Here is a 13,909-nt window from a genome sequence, read left to right as displayed (position 1 = left end):
TGTTTTATAAAATTTGTTTTGTTTTGTTCATGTTAAAATAAAAATATAAAAGCATTCATGTAAAACATGTACGCATAGCACATGTTAAAATAATAATTTAAAAAGTATTCTTGTAAAACGTTCGGCCGTTATATATATAAATTTAATATTCTAATTATACTTAGTAGTCTCTAATAGTAGTAATTCCAAGAAGGGTATACTGAGTTAAAGTCCGTTTTTTTTTTTGTAGAAAACCTTTTTTTGTCAATAATGGATTGTTGTAGCGATTAGCAACTTGCATTTAGCTTTGTCCTCCAAAACTTAATCAACCCTGGAACTGGAAGCAGTGTTTGTCCAAAATTGAGTTCTTGGCTCAACCACCAAACACAGACAGGGCAAATCATGACAGTAGAATATACATATATATATATATAAGAGGTTAAAGAATAGTTAAAGAGAGCAGTGATACTCTTTTCTTTTCAGCTAATTAAGAAGCTTTCAAGGAAAAATTGCTTTGATTTGCTATGTTTTGGACATCAGATATGTCGAGAAACCAACAATTGTCTACAAATCAATAGGTCTCAGATAAAAGAAGAAACCGACATTAGTCAGAGATACAAATTAATGGAGTCTAAGATGAGACCTAGAGTAAATAAACAAGAGAATACAAATTTAATGGATTAGGGTGTGTGTTCCTCTAGTTGCCTAGTGATTTGCAACGAGCTTGGAACATACGGGCACACAATTGAGTAACACCATTTGCCTATAGATTCACCAAGATCCACTTGTTTAAAGTATCCATTGTTTCCAATGATGCAAGCAATGTTGCGTGTGGGGGGGAAAGATTTAGCACGGTCTTTATCAAGAACCACAGCCACCTTCTTCTCCTCGTCAACGAAGAAACTCCCACCGAACATCGAAAACAGAGTACCAATGAGTGGTTTCATATCAACAGATAAGAACACGTTTCTCCACGAGACTGCATTGGGCTCAATCTTACTAGTAATCCATATATTGACAGTGAATGCAGGTGACGTGCATCTCTGCAATAGCACCGCAAGCTGCTCTTCTCCAACACTAGAAAGAGTCACAATGTCTCCGAAGAAAGCGTTGAAAGGCAGAGGAAGACGCGGACCAAACCTCTCCGTTGTAAAATCAAAACAGAGGAGGAAATCAGGGAGCTCTTTAATCTCTGGTGGACCGTTTAAATCGAGCTTCTCTTGAGCGTACCAGTAAGTGTTGCCCTTCAGAGACAAACCACGGTGAAGAAAAGAAACAGTACAGTCCGGAGTCAAATCATCATCAATGACCCTCCATGAATTAGAGTCTAAACTGAAGATCTCAAACTCGCAAACTCTGTGCTTCACACTCGGGTCGTAGTCATTCACAAATCTCAAGACTTTGTGCCTTTTCTTCTTCTCGTGTCCGAGAGCATACCTGTCCCATCTGTGGTAAGAAGTTCTGGGTTCGATCCACCTTGTCTGTCCCAGATAAGGGTTCCAGACAACAAGCCTAGTGTCTTTGGTGGTGCATAAGAATAAACCGTCGCAGTGAAAGATATTAGATATGTCGATTCCATCTGCGTTGAGATTACCTATACGCTCTATAGATGGATAGAGGAGATCGACGTTCATCAAGTAAACTCTATGCTCCTGCATCATCACCAACTTCCTCCGCTTCTTCTTTGCTGGTGCTTCTTCTTCTTCTTCAAAGACGTGTCTATTTAAAAAGCTCTCGCTTTTCGTTAAAGTGTTCCAAGTTTTGCAGGTTGATCGCAAGTCTCTAAGAGACGTCACCGGAAGCCTAGAGAGCACCTCCTCCTCCATCTCCCTTGGAAGATCGGACATCTCGTATAAAGTAGCTCGAAAAACACACTCGAATACTTGCTCTCTTTATTGAATGTTTAGAAAACTATGCTCAAAACTAAACTTCTCTAATCGTTATGTCAATGCCACATCTAGACATGTATATATATAGTAGAGTAAATTTCCTTTTCCTATTAGTAATAGATAACTTCTAAATTCTAATACTACTAAGATTATGACAAGCTTATCTTATCGTTAACCAACTTATTAAAGGATGTCTTGAGCTCCAAGCTATCAAAACTTACCCAACATCGTAATGGATATAAGTTAGGTAGTCTCAACCTCCCAACCAACTGTCTCTTTCCTTATAACTGAGAACTGATAAGTTGCAAGTGATAACTGATAAGTGGACTTTTTCAACTTTGCTTTGGACAACTCTCTCTTTACTTATAACTGAGAACTGATAAGCTATAAGTGATAACTGATAAGTGGACTTTTTAGATTCGGTCTGGTGGGAAGCTATAATAGTCCCTCTGTTTCATTACAAGTGTGTCGTTTTAGGTTTCAGCACACGGACTAAGGAAACAATTAATTTTGTATAATTCCTATAAAAACACTATTAACTATACACCTAACCATATTTCAACCAATAGAAAAATAAATTTTGCATAAAATTAATAAATTTTGCATTGAAAATCGAAAACAACACTTATTTTGTAACGAAAAAAATTCTCTAAAACGACACTTAATATGAAACGGAGGGAGTAATTCATAGTCCTCTTAGTTTAAAATTCCGAATTTCTTTTAATAAATTAGAAACGAAGCTACAAATATGCTTAGAAAATAGAAATATAATTCTTTTATGAATATCTATTTCCAAAAATTATGTTGGTTTGTTTTTCTTTGCAGGTAAGCTTTCATGCAAGTTTGTATATATATCTTGAGCCCATGATGATTGTTTTGAAGCAGGGAAATTGGTAAAAGTCTATTTGGGGTACATAGTAAAATGGTTGTGAGATTCAAGACAATTTAGATCTGGCTGATCCACTAAGATCTATGGCAAGTGAATCAGAAGAACTAGGTTGAGATCAATAGTACCTTTAAAATTAGTTTTCTAGTTCACAGAATAAAAGAAAAAGACTGAATCTTTACCATGAAAAGAAAAAAAAAACGAAATACAAAAAAAACTCTTAGAAGTTATCTTCAATCTTCATCATTTATATGCATCTGGCAAACTGTAACCAGGCATGACAATCTTGTCAGCAAACATCTTGCCGGTCTTGGGCATGACATGCCAGTGTAACGTCAAGTTGAACTCTTTTCCGCGAAGATTATGTCCCTGAAAGATCCCAAATGATCAATTCAATTTTCTAGCTCTGAAGAGACAAAAGCCTTGGCGGGGGGTTATTTTACTGAACCTGATCAATGAAACGGTACTTGTTAGAGGTTTGAATCCGGAACTTGGCATGTTCCTTATCAGGGATAATCGCATCCCATAGAGAAACCTGCAAAAGAAATGTCAAGTCAATCCACAACTTGTCTCAAGGAGGCTTTGCATTGAAGCAAAGTGTGGACTATAAACATACCTGATTCAGGGAGTTCTTTGGGGTTTCGTATTCCGCTGCCACGAAAGCGAAAACCTGCAAGCATTTTGCATAATCGAATATCCAGCATTAGCAGTCTGTTTTGCAATTGCAAAAGACAAGGACTCTTTTAAGTGTTTTGAGATGTTACTAAACCTGTTTAGTGTTCCAAGTAAACAGGGACTCCAAGTCTGCCGTTATGTCCAATGTCAAGCTCACCTGCAGCAGTGACATGTAGAAGAACGTAAGCAACAAGCAATAGATAAGAGGGAAACGAGGAGGCTTAAAGATACATGAACTCACTACTACACTTAGGGGAAGTAACTTGAGCAGCAATTCATAAACATACATGACTCAAGGAAGGAAGGAACCCTTTACGTTAAAGATCGAAACTTTTACCTCATCGTTTTCATATGATTGCTTCTTAAACCGATTGATGTTAAGTATCTGCAATCATCAGCCACAATATCAAAAACCCATCATTTCAAAAATCAAAGCTTTCATACGACGCAGATCCACTGCAATAAAGAGACGATTTTTTTTTACCTGGATCTCGGCAGACGGGTTCTGGTTGCTGAAATTGTCCGAGAGAGACGCAATTGCGCAGATGAACGCGAGTGCCGTGACGGAGAATGCGAGCAGAGCGTTTGCTCTGTAACCAAAAGAATGCATCTTTACGGTTTCTCCTTCGTGAGTTTCGATCACCTGATTCTTGTCGCGGTCCCGTCTTTGAACTTTGAAGTGATAGAGGAAGACGAAGACGAGCGTTTTTTTTTTGCTGTAATGTGATTGGTGGAGACACGTATGGTCCCCGATTGGTTACTTTGTAAACCGGAATGCTAATATATGCAGGTTAATTATGTAAACCGAAATCGAAATCGCGGTCTAAATAAACTATTTTGTTCCGGTTGGACCTTGGTCTAAGAATACATTCAATGAATTTTAGTCTTTCTCATCACAACCATTAGAAGAATGGAAAAAAATAATAAAAGAAGTTCATCTTGAAGAATTGAATACATATAAAAATAGAAACTTTTATTTTTTCATAAAATTTGGAGAGGAAAGTTTTTTTAATTAATTTGTTAGTTTTAAAAAAATTAGAAGGATATATCACACCTATCAATAATTTAAATAAAATTTTAATTTAATTGATATAAAATTTGAGAAACAAAAATTCTTCATATTTGAATAGTCACCAATTGGAGCCTTAAATATACAAGGAATTGAGGAAACGTCTAGACATGTCACTTGTTAAGTTGCCTGATTAAACCGGGATTATTTTTGGTTGTTCATTTAAAAGCCTGTTTCTGTGAGACGTTTTACTGGTTTGTGTCAAACCATTCAAGTGATTTCTCAATGCTTCATGCACTCATTTGACCTCTGGAGTACTATTTGCTGCAACTTCTGAAAGATTTTATCCTACACCTTTTTAATGAAAAAAAAAACCATTGTAATCAACTCATAAATCTCTCACGGATTCGGTGCTTTATGGGTCAAATTTAATATGGCATGTGTTTCACAAAATTAGTGGCACACTATACAAATTGATTGACAAGCATTATGATAACGCTATTGCACCTACCGTAGAGGCGGCTACACAGTCCTTTTCACACAAAAAAAAAAACTAAATAAATACTCTTTCCTAATATATATTTTGCTGTTTTAAGTTAATGCAGAAATTCACTTTTAGTTTTTACTTATTTTTAACATCAATTTACTTTTTACTTTAAAAATATCATTAAAATACAATTAAATATATTAATTTAATCAGTTACAAAATAAACAACAGAATAATATTGACTACACATTTTTTATACTAAAATTAAAAATTACCTTAAGAAAAACAACTAGAAACATCAATAATTCTATCAAGCATTATACATTTCGAAACTGAACGAATATTGTAATCATATCTTTTTCAGAAATAGAGATACTACAAACATCATTCCCACTAACCAAATCAAAGCACATTTTGTTGCCATTACTCGACTGAGTTACAAAAGAGAAAGACAGCCCCAAAAAAAAAACATAAGACTTCTTAGACAAACATATTCATATTCATTTTGTAATTACCATATTACAAAAGATCACATGATACTACAACCAGCAGGATTCTCATCGCTGAACATATCAGTATAAGGACCCGAGTGTGGAGGTGGCATTGGCGGTGGATGAGCATAATTCACTGCCGGATAAGGCCGAGCATACATCATCGGATGGTACATGTCTCCACCATGACCACCACCATATCCTCCATAAGCTGCAGCTTGTTGTTGCATCATCATTTCCATATATTGTTGTTGGTTCATTGCCTGAGGCGGTGGTGGATAATATCCTCCGCCTCCACTCATCGGTAAGCCTTGAACCGCAGGGAAAGCACCGCCGCCTTGGTGTCCCATTGGACCCATCATACCAATTGGAACACCTTGACCCATTGGGCCACCCATCCCCTTGGCACTATGATTATGATTGCCCTTGTTAGCTCCTCCACCTGCTTTGATTTGTTTCATGAGCTCATCGATATCATGGGCTCCTCCTTTCGACTTGCCTCCTCCCTTTTTAGGCCCATCATCATAATGATGAACTTCACCTCCTCCTCCTCCCCCACCACCGGAGGACTTCACCTTATCACCACCACCGTCTCCTTTCTTACCACCTCCCTTCTCACTTTTACCCTTTTTGAAAAAACCTAGAAGGCCACCACCGGTTTTAGCATCTGCTTTTCCGGTTTTACCCCCACCTCCTTTGTTCTCTTTATCTTCTTTTCCCATTTTACCCTCACCCATTCCCTTCATTTTCACCGGAATCTCAAACCCACCACCGCCTCCTCCGCCACCGCCACCGCCACCACCACCACCACCACCGGCTTTGAGACCATTCATCATCATCATAATCTCATTAGGTCCCTTAGCTCCACCGCCACCACCCATTTGAGGCATCTTGTTAGGCATCATCGTCATCTTATTAGGAGGCATGTGACCATGTCCTCCCATTTCATCATCATCCTCATCTTCATCATCGAACTCATCGTCATCGTAATCATCTTCACTAAACTCCTCATCATCATCATAATCATCATCACTAAACTCATCGTCATCTTCCTCTTCCTCGAACTTAATAGACTTCTTCTGATCCTTAGATGCCACAGGAGGCATCATCATCTTCATATCCTTCCCACCACCACCAGCTTGAGCAGCCTTCATCATCATCATTTGTTGAATCTGCTGAGGAGTCAACTGCATAGGTTGACCATGTCCATGACTCTGACCACCACCACCACCACCGCCATTGGCGTTCCCGTTGCTCTCTTTTCCACCTTTTCCTCCTCCACCACCGCCTATGATCTCGGCGTGTTTCCCTGATTTGCTCAGCTTCTTAACGAGAATGGCTGGGTCGACGTTGCCTGTGACGGTGACTTTCCCCTGTTCTACATCTGCTTTTACAGAGTACACTCCTGAAGATAACCAAAACAGTGTCAGAATCATCCCAAGACATTTTAACAAGTCTCTTGCTTTTAATCTGGGACAATTAACACAAAACAATCAATGCTGTAACTCTCAAAATTTTTGAGCTCCATTGTTGAATTTTATAAACTTTACTTGCAATTTTTTTAAAAAGTTTGCTGTAATTCTTGTAAATTTATAAAGGGAGTATCCCAGATGGTAAATTTCATCAAAGCTTTGGACTCCATTATTTTGGAAAATTAGTAACTTTATGATTTGAGAGATGAGAGTATTACACAGTAGGGGAAGCAAAAAAACACCCACATTTCATAAATTTCAAAACTTTATTTAGAAAAAAAGAATAAATTTCAAAACTTTTGTATATTTGAGCTGGTTTTTTTGTTTTTTTTTTAACTTCAGTATTGATAGATCCAAGCTTCTGAGAAAAATTGAAATGGTCGTACAAAATGGGCCAAGGAAAAGAATGATATATGAAGAGGGGAGGAACAGACCAAGAACACACCTTCGATTTTCTGCAACTGCTTTTTCACTTTATGCTTACAGCCTTCACAGTGTACATTTACTTTCAGAACACAAGTCTGCAAAGTATCAAATCACAGTAAGCAGAATTAGCACAGTGATATATACACACACACAGACACAAAATCTTGAAGGGAAACGTATACCTGAAGCTTCATAAAATCTTGTTTATTCATAATTTCTGTTAATTTTGTGGGTATAGAGAGAGAGAGAGTTTCTGTCTGAACTCTTATTTCTCCTTTATCTCATTTGTGAAGAGAGGAGTGGAGGTGGTGGATAGGGGGGGGGGGGGTGTATGTTATGTAGTGTAATAAAGTTGGTTGTTGTTTAAGTACAAAGAGATAGAGACACTCAATAAATTAAAAACACACTCAAAATTTGTGTTTTGCTTTAAAACTTTTTAACTCTCTGTTTCAGGGTTTATTGTTTCTACTTATGTCTGTGTGTGAGAGAGAGAGAGAGAGGACGGTGGAACAGGAAGCAAGGTTAATCTTACATTTCCATTTGCAAACATCCTTTTAAATATGTCATTTTATTATTGTTTTGATTTTAAAATTTTAATTTTAAAGTTTTATACTTTTTTCTTTTTCTGGTACAGAGTCGAGGGAAGAAAAAGAAGAAGAAGCTTAAAGGTAGCTCCTTTCACTTTGGCAGTGTTAAGTACAGCCTCGCTTCGCCTCTGTACTTAGCTGTATTCATCTTATGGAATAAGATTGATTAACGCACAATACGAATAAATATGGTTCCTTAACTACACTCCATAGCTGTATTCGTATTTTGCTTTTAATTATTCGTAGTATATCTAATACCCCTTCCGTTTCGAATTAAATGTCGTTTTAGAACAAAATTTTCGTTTCAAAATTAGTGTCGTTTTATGATTTCAATGCAAAATTTATTGACTTTTTATTCTAATCTATTTTTCTATTGGTTGAAATATAGTTAGGTGTATTGGTAATGATGTTTTTATCTAGTAAATAGATAAACTTAAATGTTTTATTAATCTGTGTGTCGAAGTCTAGAACGACGAGTAAAAGGAAACGGAGGGAGTATGCCGTATAGATGCAAACCAGAGTTTAACATGGCTCAATAATTTGGGCTTCTCGTGTTGTTATCATGCAGTGGTTTTGTCTACTGTTCTGAGAAAATTATCTATTAGTCGCTATTTACATTTGTCAATGTCTTGATGTTATACGTTGAATTTAGTCGGAATGGTCACGTAGTGTATAGTACCCATTTGCTTGCAAAGTAATTAGACTACAATAATTCATGTATGACACTGATATTAACATGCAAATTTCAGGATCGTAATAATGATTTTAAATCAATGATTTTAATGATTGTTGACGAGAGAGGTTAGGATCCAATTGCAAGATAGGGTCTTTGTCACCATAATGTCGACTTGTTTAACAGCATCACTTACGCAAACAAGGTTACTATTGAATTTAAATATTAATTGAAGACTCCTATAATGGTAAATTATGCGATCTAGATCTCACTTATATACTACTAATGTACCTCGTACATAAATGTTTATCATAAATGAACCAAATTAAAAACCTTAAACCTTCAATTTAATTTGCTTCTTAATGATTCATAACCCGGGAAACTAGAAAAATACATGATTGATTTAACAACTTTTGTTGTTGAGGATGCTTGACAAAATTTATACATAAATATAAGAACTGACAATTTTAATTGTTATTGGTTTTATATATAAGAAGAAGAAGAAGGGAACAATAATGTTGGATGAGTTTTAATGGGTCATGAGACAGGTAGGTCGCTTCCACTATATGCTGTGGATAGAGCTATCTTGGGCCAGCTTTCAACTACCAGTTAGTTCCAAGACAAATAATTATTAATGAGCTATTTAATCTTCTAGTTGAAATATTTTGAGGTTTTGATTTAGCTATAAAGCTCAACTTAATGTCTCTAATTCAGGAGACGCATGTGCAGCACTTCGGTGAGATGTTGTCATAGTATTTAAGCGATATTTTCATACAAATTCATAGTTGTGGGTGACATGAAGGAAAATAACTAATTTTGCGATTGTTATCTTAATTCACATCGTGCATCTTTAACTATCACCCAACTTTGACCGTCTTTAGTTAAAGTAATCATCATACTAAGCATATATAATAGATACACGCGTATGTCTCAGAACCTAATCTAATATTGTGGAGCCATAAATATTTTAAATTAATGTTAATTAAGAAGTATTTTGATAACTTGGAAATCATACGATCCATGTATAATAATTTTTAAAATTTTGAAAGTCATTTGACTGTGCCTAAACATGGTGCAATATGAAAAAAAAGATAATATTATTATTTTAAAAAAAAAACTGGAAAAGAGTAAAACAACTAATATAAGTATAAAAAATTAAAATGACTAATGGTTCGATCATAACTAACGTTTAGATGTAGTTACATTCTATACGGACCAACATTTACAAACCGTGCCGCAGGTCCCGTCCATGGCTGCCTCAGAAGTCAATTAGTTTTCTCCAACCTAGAAAGAAATCAAATTAGATGTACAAACAAATATATAAGAAAAATAAAATAGAGTTGTTTAGGAACCTTGTGGCTAGAACCCTCTATTCTGAGAATCATTTTCAGAGGTATTTTACACCATTATTTTTCTAGATAAAATTATTAAGTTTCTCTGTTGTTTTTTCGTCTTCTTTATACTATAAGAAAACCAACCTCGTGACGAATTTTTCTTTGTCAGATTATGTAGTAATCTTTTTTGTTCTCTCCATCCACTTTTCAAGAAATCGCTATGCGTTGAAGCTAAATGTGTCTTCATGGCATGTATTATACTCATAGCCTTTTTAGGTTTAGCTTCTAAGAACTAACAGCATCATTATCCCAAATACTCATTGGGGTTCTTAATCTTTTTTTTAATAATTTTTAGTTGGAAAAGTGAGTTTAATAGACTTAGTTAAGAGATGAGTATATTTGGGTGGTCCAATGCAAGTCTCTTATTTAAAAGTTCTTAAAAAAATTATTAAACTTTTTTTTATTAAAATTTAAATTTAAACAGATACAAATATCTTTCTCTACATTCCAAATCGATTGGGTGAAGAAGCTAAGATAGGGAGATTGTTGCTAAGATATGGAGATTCATGGGGTTCCATCTAAAGACACATTTGGAAGATGAAATGTAGTACCTGCAACACGGAGAAGACCATGGAGAGAATGTAGCTGTGGAGAACCATGGATGACATGTGTGCGAGCTGATTTTGTGGGCTGGTACCGATGCATTGTAGGCACACCAGGAGCAGTTGTGAGCCATCTTTGTACCGTGCTGTTGGAAAAAAGAATAAAACCATGTAGGTACACTTTGAAAACGACATGGCTTGACCCAAAAAAAAGAAGCAAAAGTACCTTCCGTCGAAGAGAACGTGGAACCAGCAGGCAAGTCTGTGCACTCGGGTGCACATAGAAGCAGTAAACTTCAATGGGATATCCATCTCATAAAAATCTTCTTCCTGTAAAAATAAATTGAGACTGAAAGTTATTTACTCAACGTTAGAGAAAACTAAATAACGGATGTAAGTAGTGGAATTATACCTTCATCTGAGTGAAATCAATCGTATGAAACATGGGGGGAGCTACCAATAACCTCGGATCAAATGCATCAACCACAGGCTGTACAATCCGCAGATATGACTCATCAATATTTTGGTTATGATAGTTAGAGAATAAACAAATACAATGAACCAGTTACAAACTAGTATTTGCTGGTGTGAAAACACATGTACCTGAGAAAAATAACCTTGGTGTGCTGAACCAAACAGAGGTGTCAAATCAACACCATAATATTTTTGTTGATGCCGAAACAAAGCCTGCATAGAGTATGAAACAATATATGAAAATGTAACAGAGAGCAATCTCCAACATATAGTTCTTAGAACATATAGTGGCATTCCGTACCTTTTTGCTGATGAAGAAGTTGTCCATAGTAATGGAAGTACATTTTTGTCGAGGACGCCTCAATCTTATCGTCAAACTTGCTATTACTAGCTGAAACTGTGGATGATCCTATAAACAGAAGAATGAGAAGAACAGTCAATGAGTATGCACAGAGAGAAACCGGTTCTTCAGATTCAAGACGCACCTGGAACAAGAGCATCCTTTCTCCACTCCTCAAATGAATCACAAAACTCCTTGCTATCCTTCTCACTTCCAAACTTTATATTAACTCCTTTAGAGAATGATCAATGTTCCAAATGCAACAAAATAAACACATTACTGATTACATAATCAACGAGATTCACTTTCAAGTATAAATATAGTAAAGTAAGCAACTTTTACGAACCTCCTCCTCTGAGTTATCATTAGATACACATATGAAGTGGACTGTCCCTAACTTGAATAACTGTGAAACAAGACACAATACGATCAAAATGCATATTGGGTCTGCAATAAACTCATTTCAAAGCTACATTTTAGCAGTAAAAAGACTTGAAATTTGTGAGATCAAAACCTTCCCTTCAGCAGCAATACACTTTTCCCCAACCTTCTTCACCAATAGAGCAAGACTGGAAGAAAATCATAAAAAAAAAAATTAAAAACTAACCAATCGCGTATCGCCACGTGTCAATGGGACCCGCAAACAGTACAAAAACTCTATAAAACTCGCCTCTTACAGAAGAAGAGGAAGAATTGAATTTTAAGAAAAATGTGGGGCCACCTCTTAAGAGCCCACTTAAGAGGTGGGAATAAAAATGATCTTATTGTCTCAATTTAACTTGTTTTAATTGCCATTTTTTCTTTTTTTTAATCATATTTTTTTCTAAAAACCCCCTAAGATACTGGGATAATGATGCTGTAAGTGACGGAATGTCCCGGTGTCAAGAGATCTTTATAGTCAAAATATCCTGATTCCTCAGATAGCTTTTATCTTATCTTGTACGAAGTACGAACCATGCTTACACGTGCAGGTTTTGAATCTTTTGACAAGTGTGTAAAATCACGATTCATGTTCAGTTAAAAAGAAAACATATATCATCAACGGTTTCGCATGTACTTAAGTTTTTTTAATCCTGCATACTTGTCGAGTTGTCGTTTTATAGTTTTGTCATTCTACAATACTCCTAGAGCTGTGACTGTGACAAACTGACAACTGTCACCCAATGTGTAACTTTATATATCTCTTTCCTATTCTCAGGTATGGTCTTTTCGAATATATTCAAGCTTGAATTGGAGTAGTTTATATAATTAGCAGACCCTAACCAGGAACATACATTTATAATGAAAATAGATATGGGCATAATGCGATATAATAATGATAATACTCTCATGAAAATAGGAAACTGTATACAGACCAACAAAAAGACCAAACATATACGAACTAAATGTATCATGTGTTAGGTTTGATCTGAAGGCCAAGAGACGAATGGGAAGAGACGTGTGAGAATGTCGACGAAGTTAGTAGTCGAAATCTCAAAACACGTAATATAAATAAAGCATATGTGACGACACCTTTGACTTGATTTTTTGGAAACTTTCTCTCGGAAGTAAGTATCAGAATAAAATTTTCGAATTTTTATTTGTGAGAAAGTAATGAATCTACCCATTTGCAGACGTGAAACACATGTACTTCAAAGTTAATTAATAATTGACTACTCCACAAGGAAATAGGCAATAGTCCTATGAAAATCGATACCACATAAGAATTACCGCTCGTGTAATGACAAGGACTAGAGATATTATTTTTTGATGAATCTGAACGTTTCATAATTATGAAATTAAAATGCGAAAATACAAAAAAGTAAACAATGGCTTTGATTTATATCACGGGGGCTGGAGGTGATGTTACTCCACACGTTTCTAGTAGATAGGCATGGCCACGGATCAAATATCTAAGTTTTCGAAGGTATTTATTATTTGTTTCATATGTTACGGATATCTAATTTGTCGATTTGCTTTGCTTCAGAAAAATATGGATATATGTAAAAACGGATATCCGAAAAATAAATAAATATTTACGGATATTTACGAATACTTACATATATCTCATTCATTTAGATTAATAAAAATAATTTTAAAAATTCAATACAAATTTGTTTTGTAAAATATTTTTTTGCATGATATATAAAAGGACTTTTTGCAAATATGACTCAAAACTTGAAGTCAAACACAAAACTAACCCATGTTTTTTTTGGAACTTTGACTTGCCTCTTTCACCCCCAAAGTTCACATTATTCACGAAAATGCCATCATTTTTTTTTTTTAAATGCATATTTTACTCTATCACTCTCATCTTCCTCAACTATTCACAATATTTTCATTGCCATCAATACACCAACCACCATGAACAACCAATTTGAAGCTCTTAATGCACCTAAAAATCGATTTACACTCTTTCTTTATCAATTCTTATAAACCAAAAAAACATCTCTTTATTTTCTCTCCATATTCATCCAAAAATAACCAAGATTTTGATTCTAAAAATTTTATGGTTCATAGAGCCATTGAAGCTTACGATTCTTGGTGGGTAACTTTTGTTTGAGATTCTGGGTGCTTAGAGAAGACTTTTGTGTGCTAAACAAGTT

General features: G+C 35.5%; 4 protein-coding genes across 6 annotated transcripts; all 4 read right to left on the bottom strand.

Annotated features, from left to right (window-relative positions):
- Window positions 1-616: 616 nt before the first annotated feature.
- LOC106333583 (F-box/kelch-repeat protein At3g16740-like) lies at window positions 617-1,826 on the bottom strand. The gene has a single exon (XM_013772014.1). The coding sequence runs from the start codon at window positions 1,824-1,826 to the stop codon at window positions 660-662; it is 1,167 nt and encodes a 388-aa protein (XP_013627468.1). The 3' UTR covers window positions 617-659.
- A 1,024-nt stretch (window positions 1,827-2,850) lies between these two features.
- LOC106332726 (signal peptidase complex subunit 3A-like) lies at window positions 2,851-4,172 on the bottom strand. Its single transcript, XM_013771214.1, has 6 exons — window positions 3,914-4,172; window positions 3,767-3,814; window positions 3,524-3,586; window positions 3,371-3,424; window positions 3,203-3,289; window positions 2,851-3,123 (listed from the first exon to the last, which is right to left on the bottom strand). Exons 1-6 carry the CDS (start codon window positions 4,037-4,039, stop codon window positions 2,998-3,000), a joined length of 504 nt encoding a protein of 167 aa, XP_013626668.1. The 5' UTR covers window positions 4,040-4,172; the 3' UTR covers window positions 2,851-2,997.
- Window positions 4,173-5,266: 1,094 nt separating this feature from the next.
- Window positions 5,267-7,804, bottom strand: LOC106328506 (AT-rich interactive domain-containing protein 1B-like). Its single transcript, XM_013766960.1, has 3 exons — window positions 7,497-7,804; window positions 7,334-7,409; window positions 5,267-6,821 (listed from the first exon to the last, which is right to left on the bottom strand). Exons 1-3 carry the CDS (start codon window positions 7,524-7,526, stop codon window positions 5,455-5,457), a joined length of 1,473 nt encoding a protein of 490 aa, XP_013622414.1. The 5' UTR covers window positions 7,527-7,804; the 3' UTR covers window positions 5,267-5,454.
- Window positions 7,805-9,646: 1,842 nt separating this feature from the next.
- LOC106333140 (probable histone-arginine methyltransferase 1.3) lies at window positions 9,647-11,894 on the bottom strand. 3 transcript variants are annotated; one of them, XM_013771615.1, is made up of 8 exons: window positions 11,671-11,887; window positions 11,470-11,556; window positions 11,286-11,393; window positions 11,114-11,197; window positions 10,923-11,000; window positions 10,737-10,840; window positions 10,520-10,656; window positions 9,647-9,858 (listed from the first exon to the last, which is right to left on the bottom strand). In XM_013771615.1, exons 2-8 carry the CDS (start codon window positions 11,482-11,484, stop codon window positions 9,833-9,835), a joined length of 552 nt encoding a protein of 183 aa, XP_013627069.1. In that variant the 5' UTR covers window positions 11,485-11,556; window positions 11,671-11,887; the 3' UTR covers window positions 9,647-9,832. The 3 variants fall into 3 exon arrangements, with proteins under 3 accessions (XP_013627069.1, XP_013627067.1, XP_013627068.1); XM_013771613.1 differs by lacking the exon at window positions 9,647-9,858 and having other exon boundaries at window positions 10,396-10,656; window positions 11,671-11,730; window positions 11,839-11,894; XM_013771614.1 differs by lacking the exons at window positions 9,647-9,858; window positions 11,671-11,887 and having other exon boundaries at window positions 10,396-10,656; window positions 11,470-11,664.
- Window positions 11,895-13,909: the final 2,015 nt, after the last annotated feature.

The sequence above is a fragment of the Brassica oleracea genome, chromosome C3 (genome assembly GCF_000695525.1).
Source record: "Brassica oleracea var. oleracea cultivar TO1000 chromosome C3, BOL, whole genome shotgun sequence".
Lineage (NCBI taxonomy): Eukaryota > Viridiplantae > Streptophyta > Magnoliopsida > Brassicales > Brassicaceae > Brassica > Brassica oleracea.
Note: the sequence above shows the minus strand (reverse complement) of the source record. Positions and strands in the feature narration are given on the sequence as shown.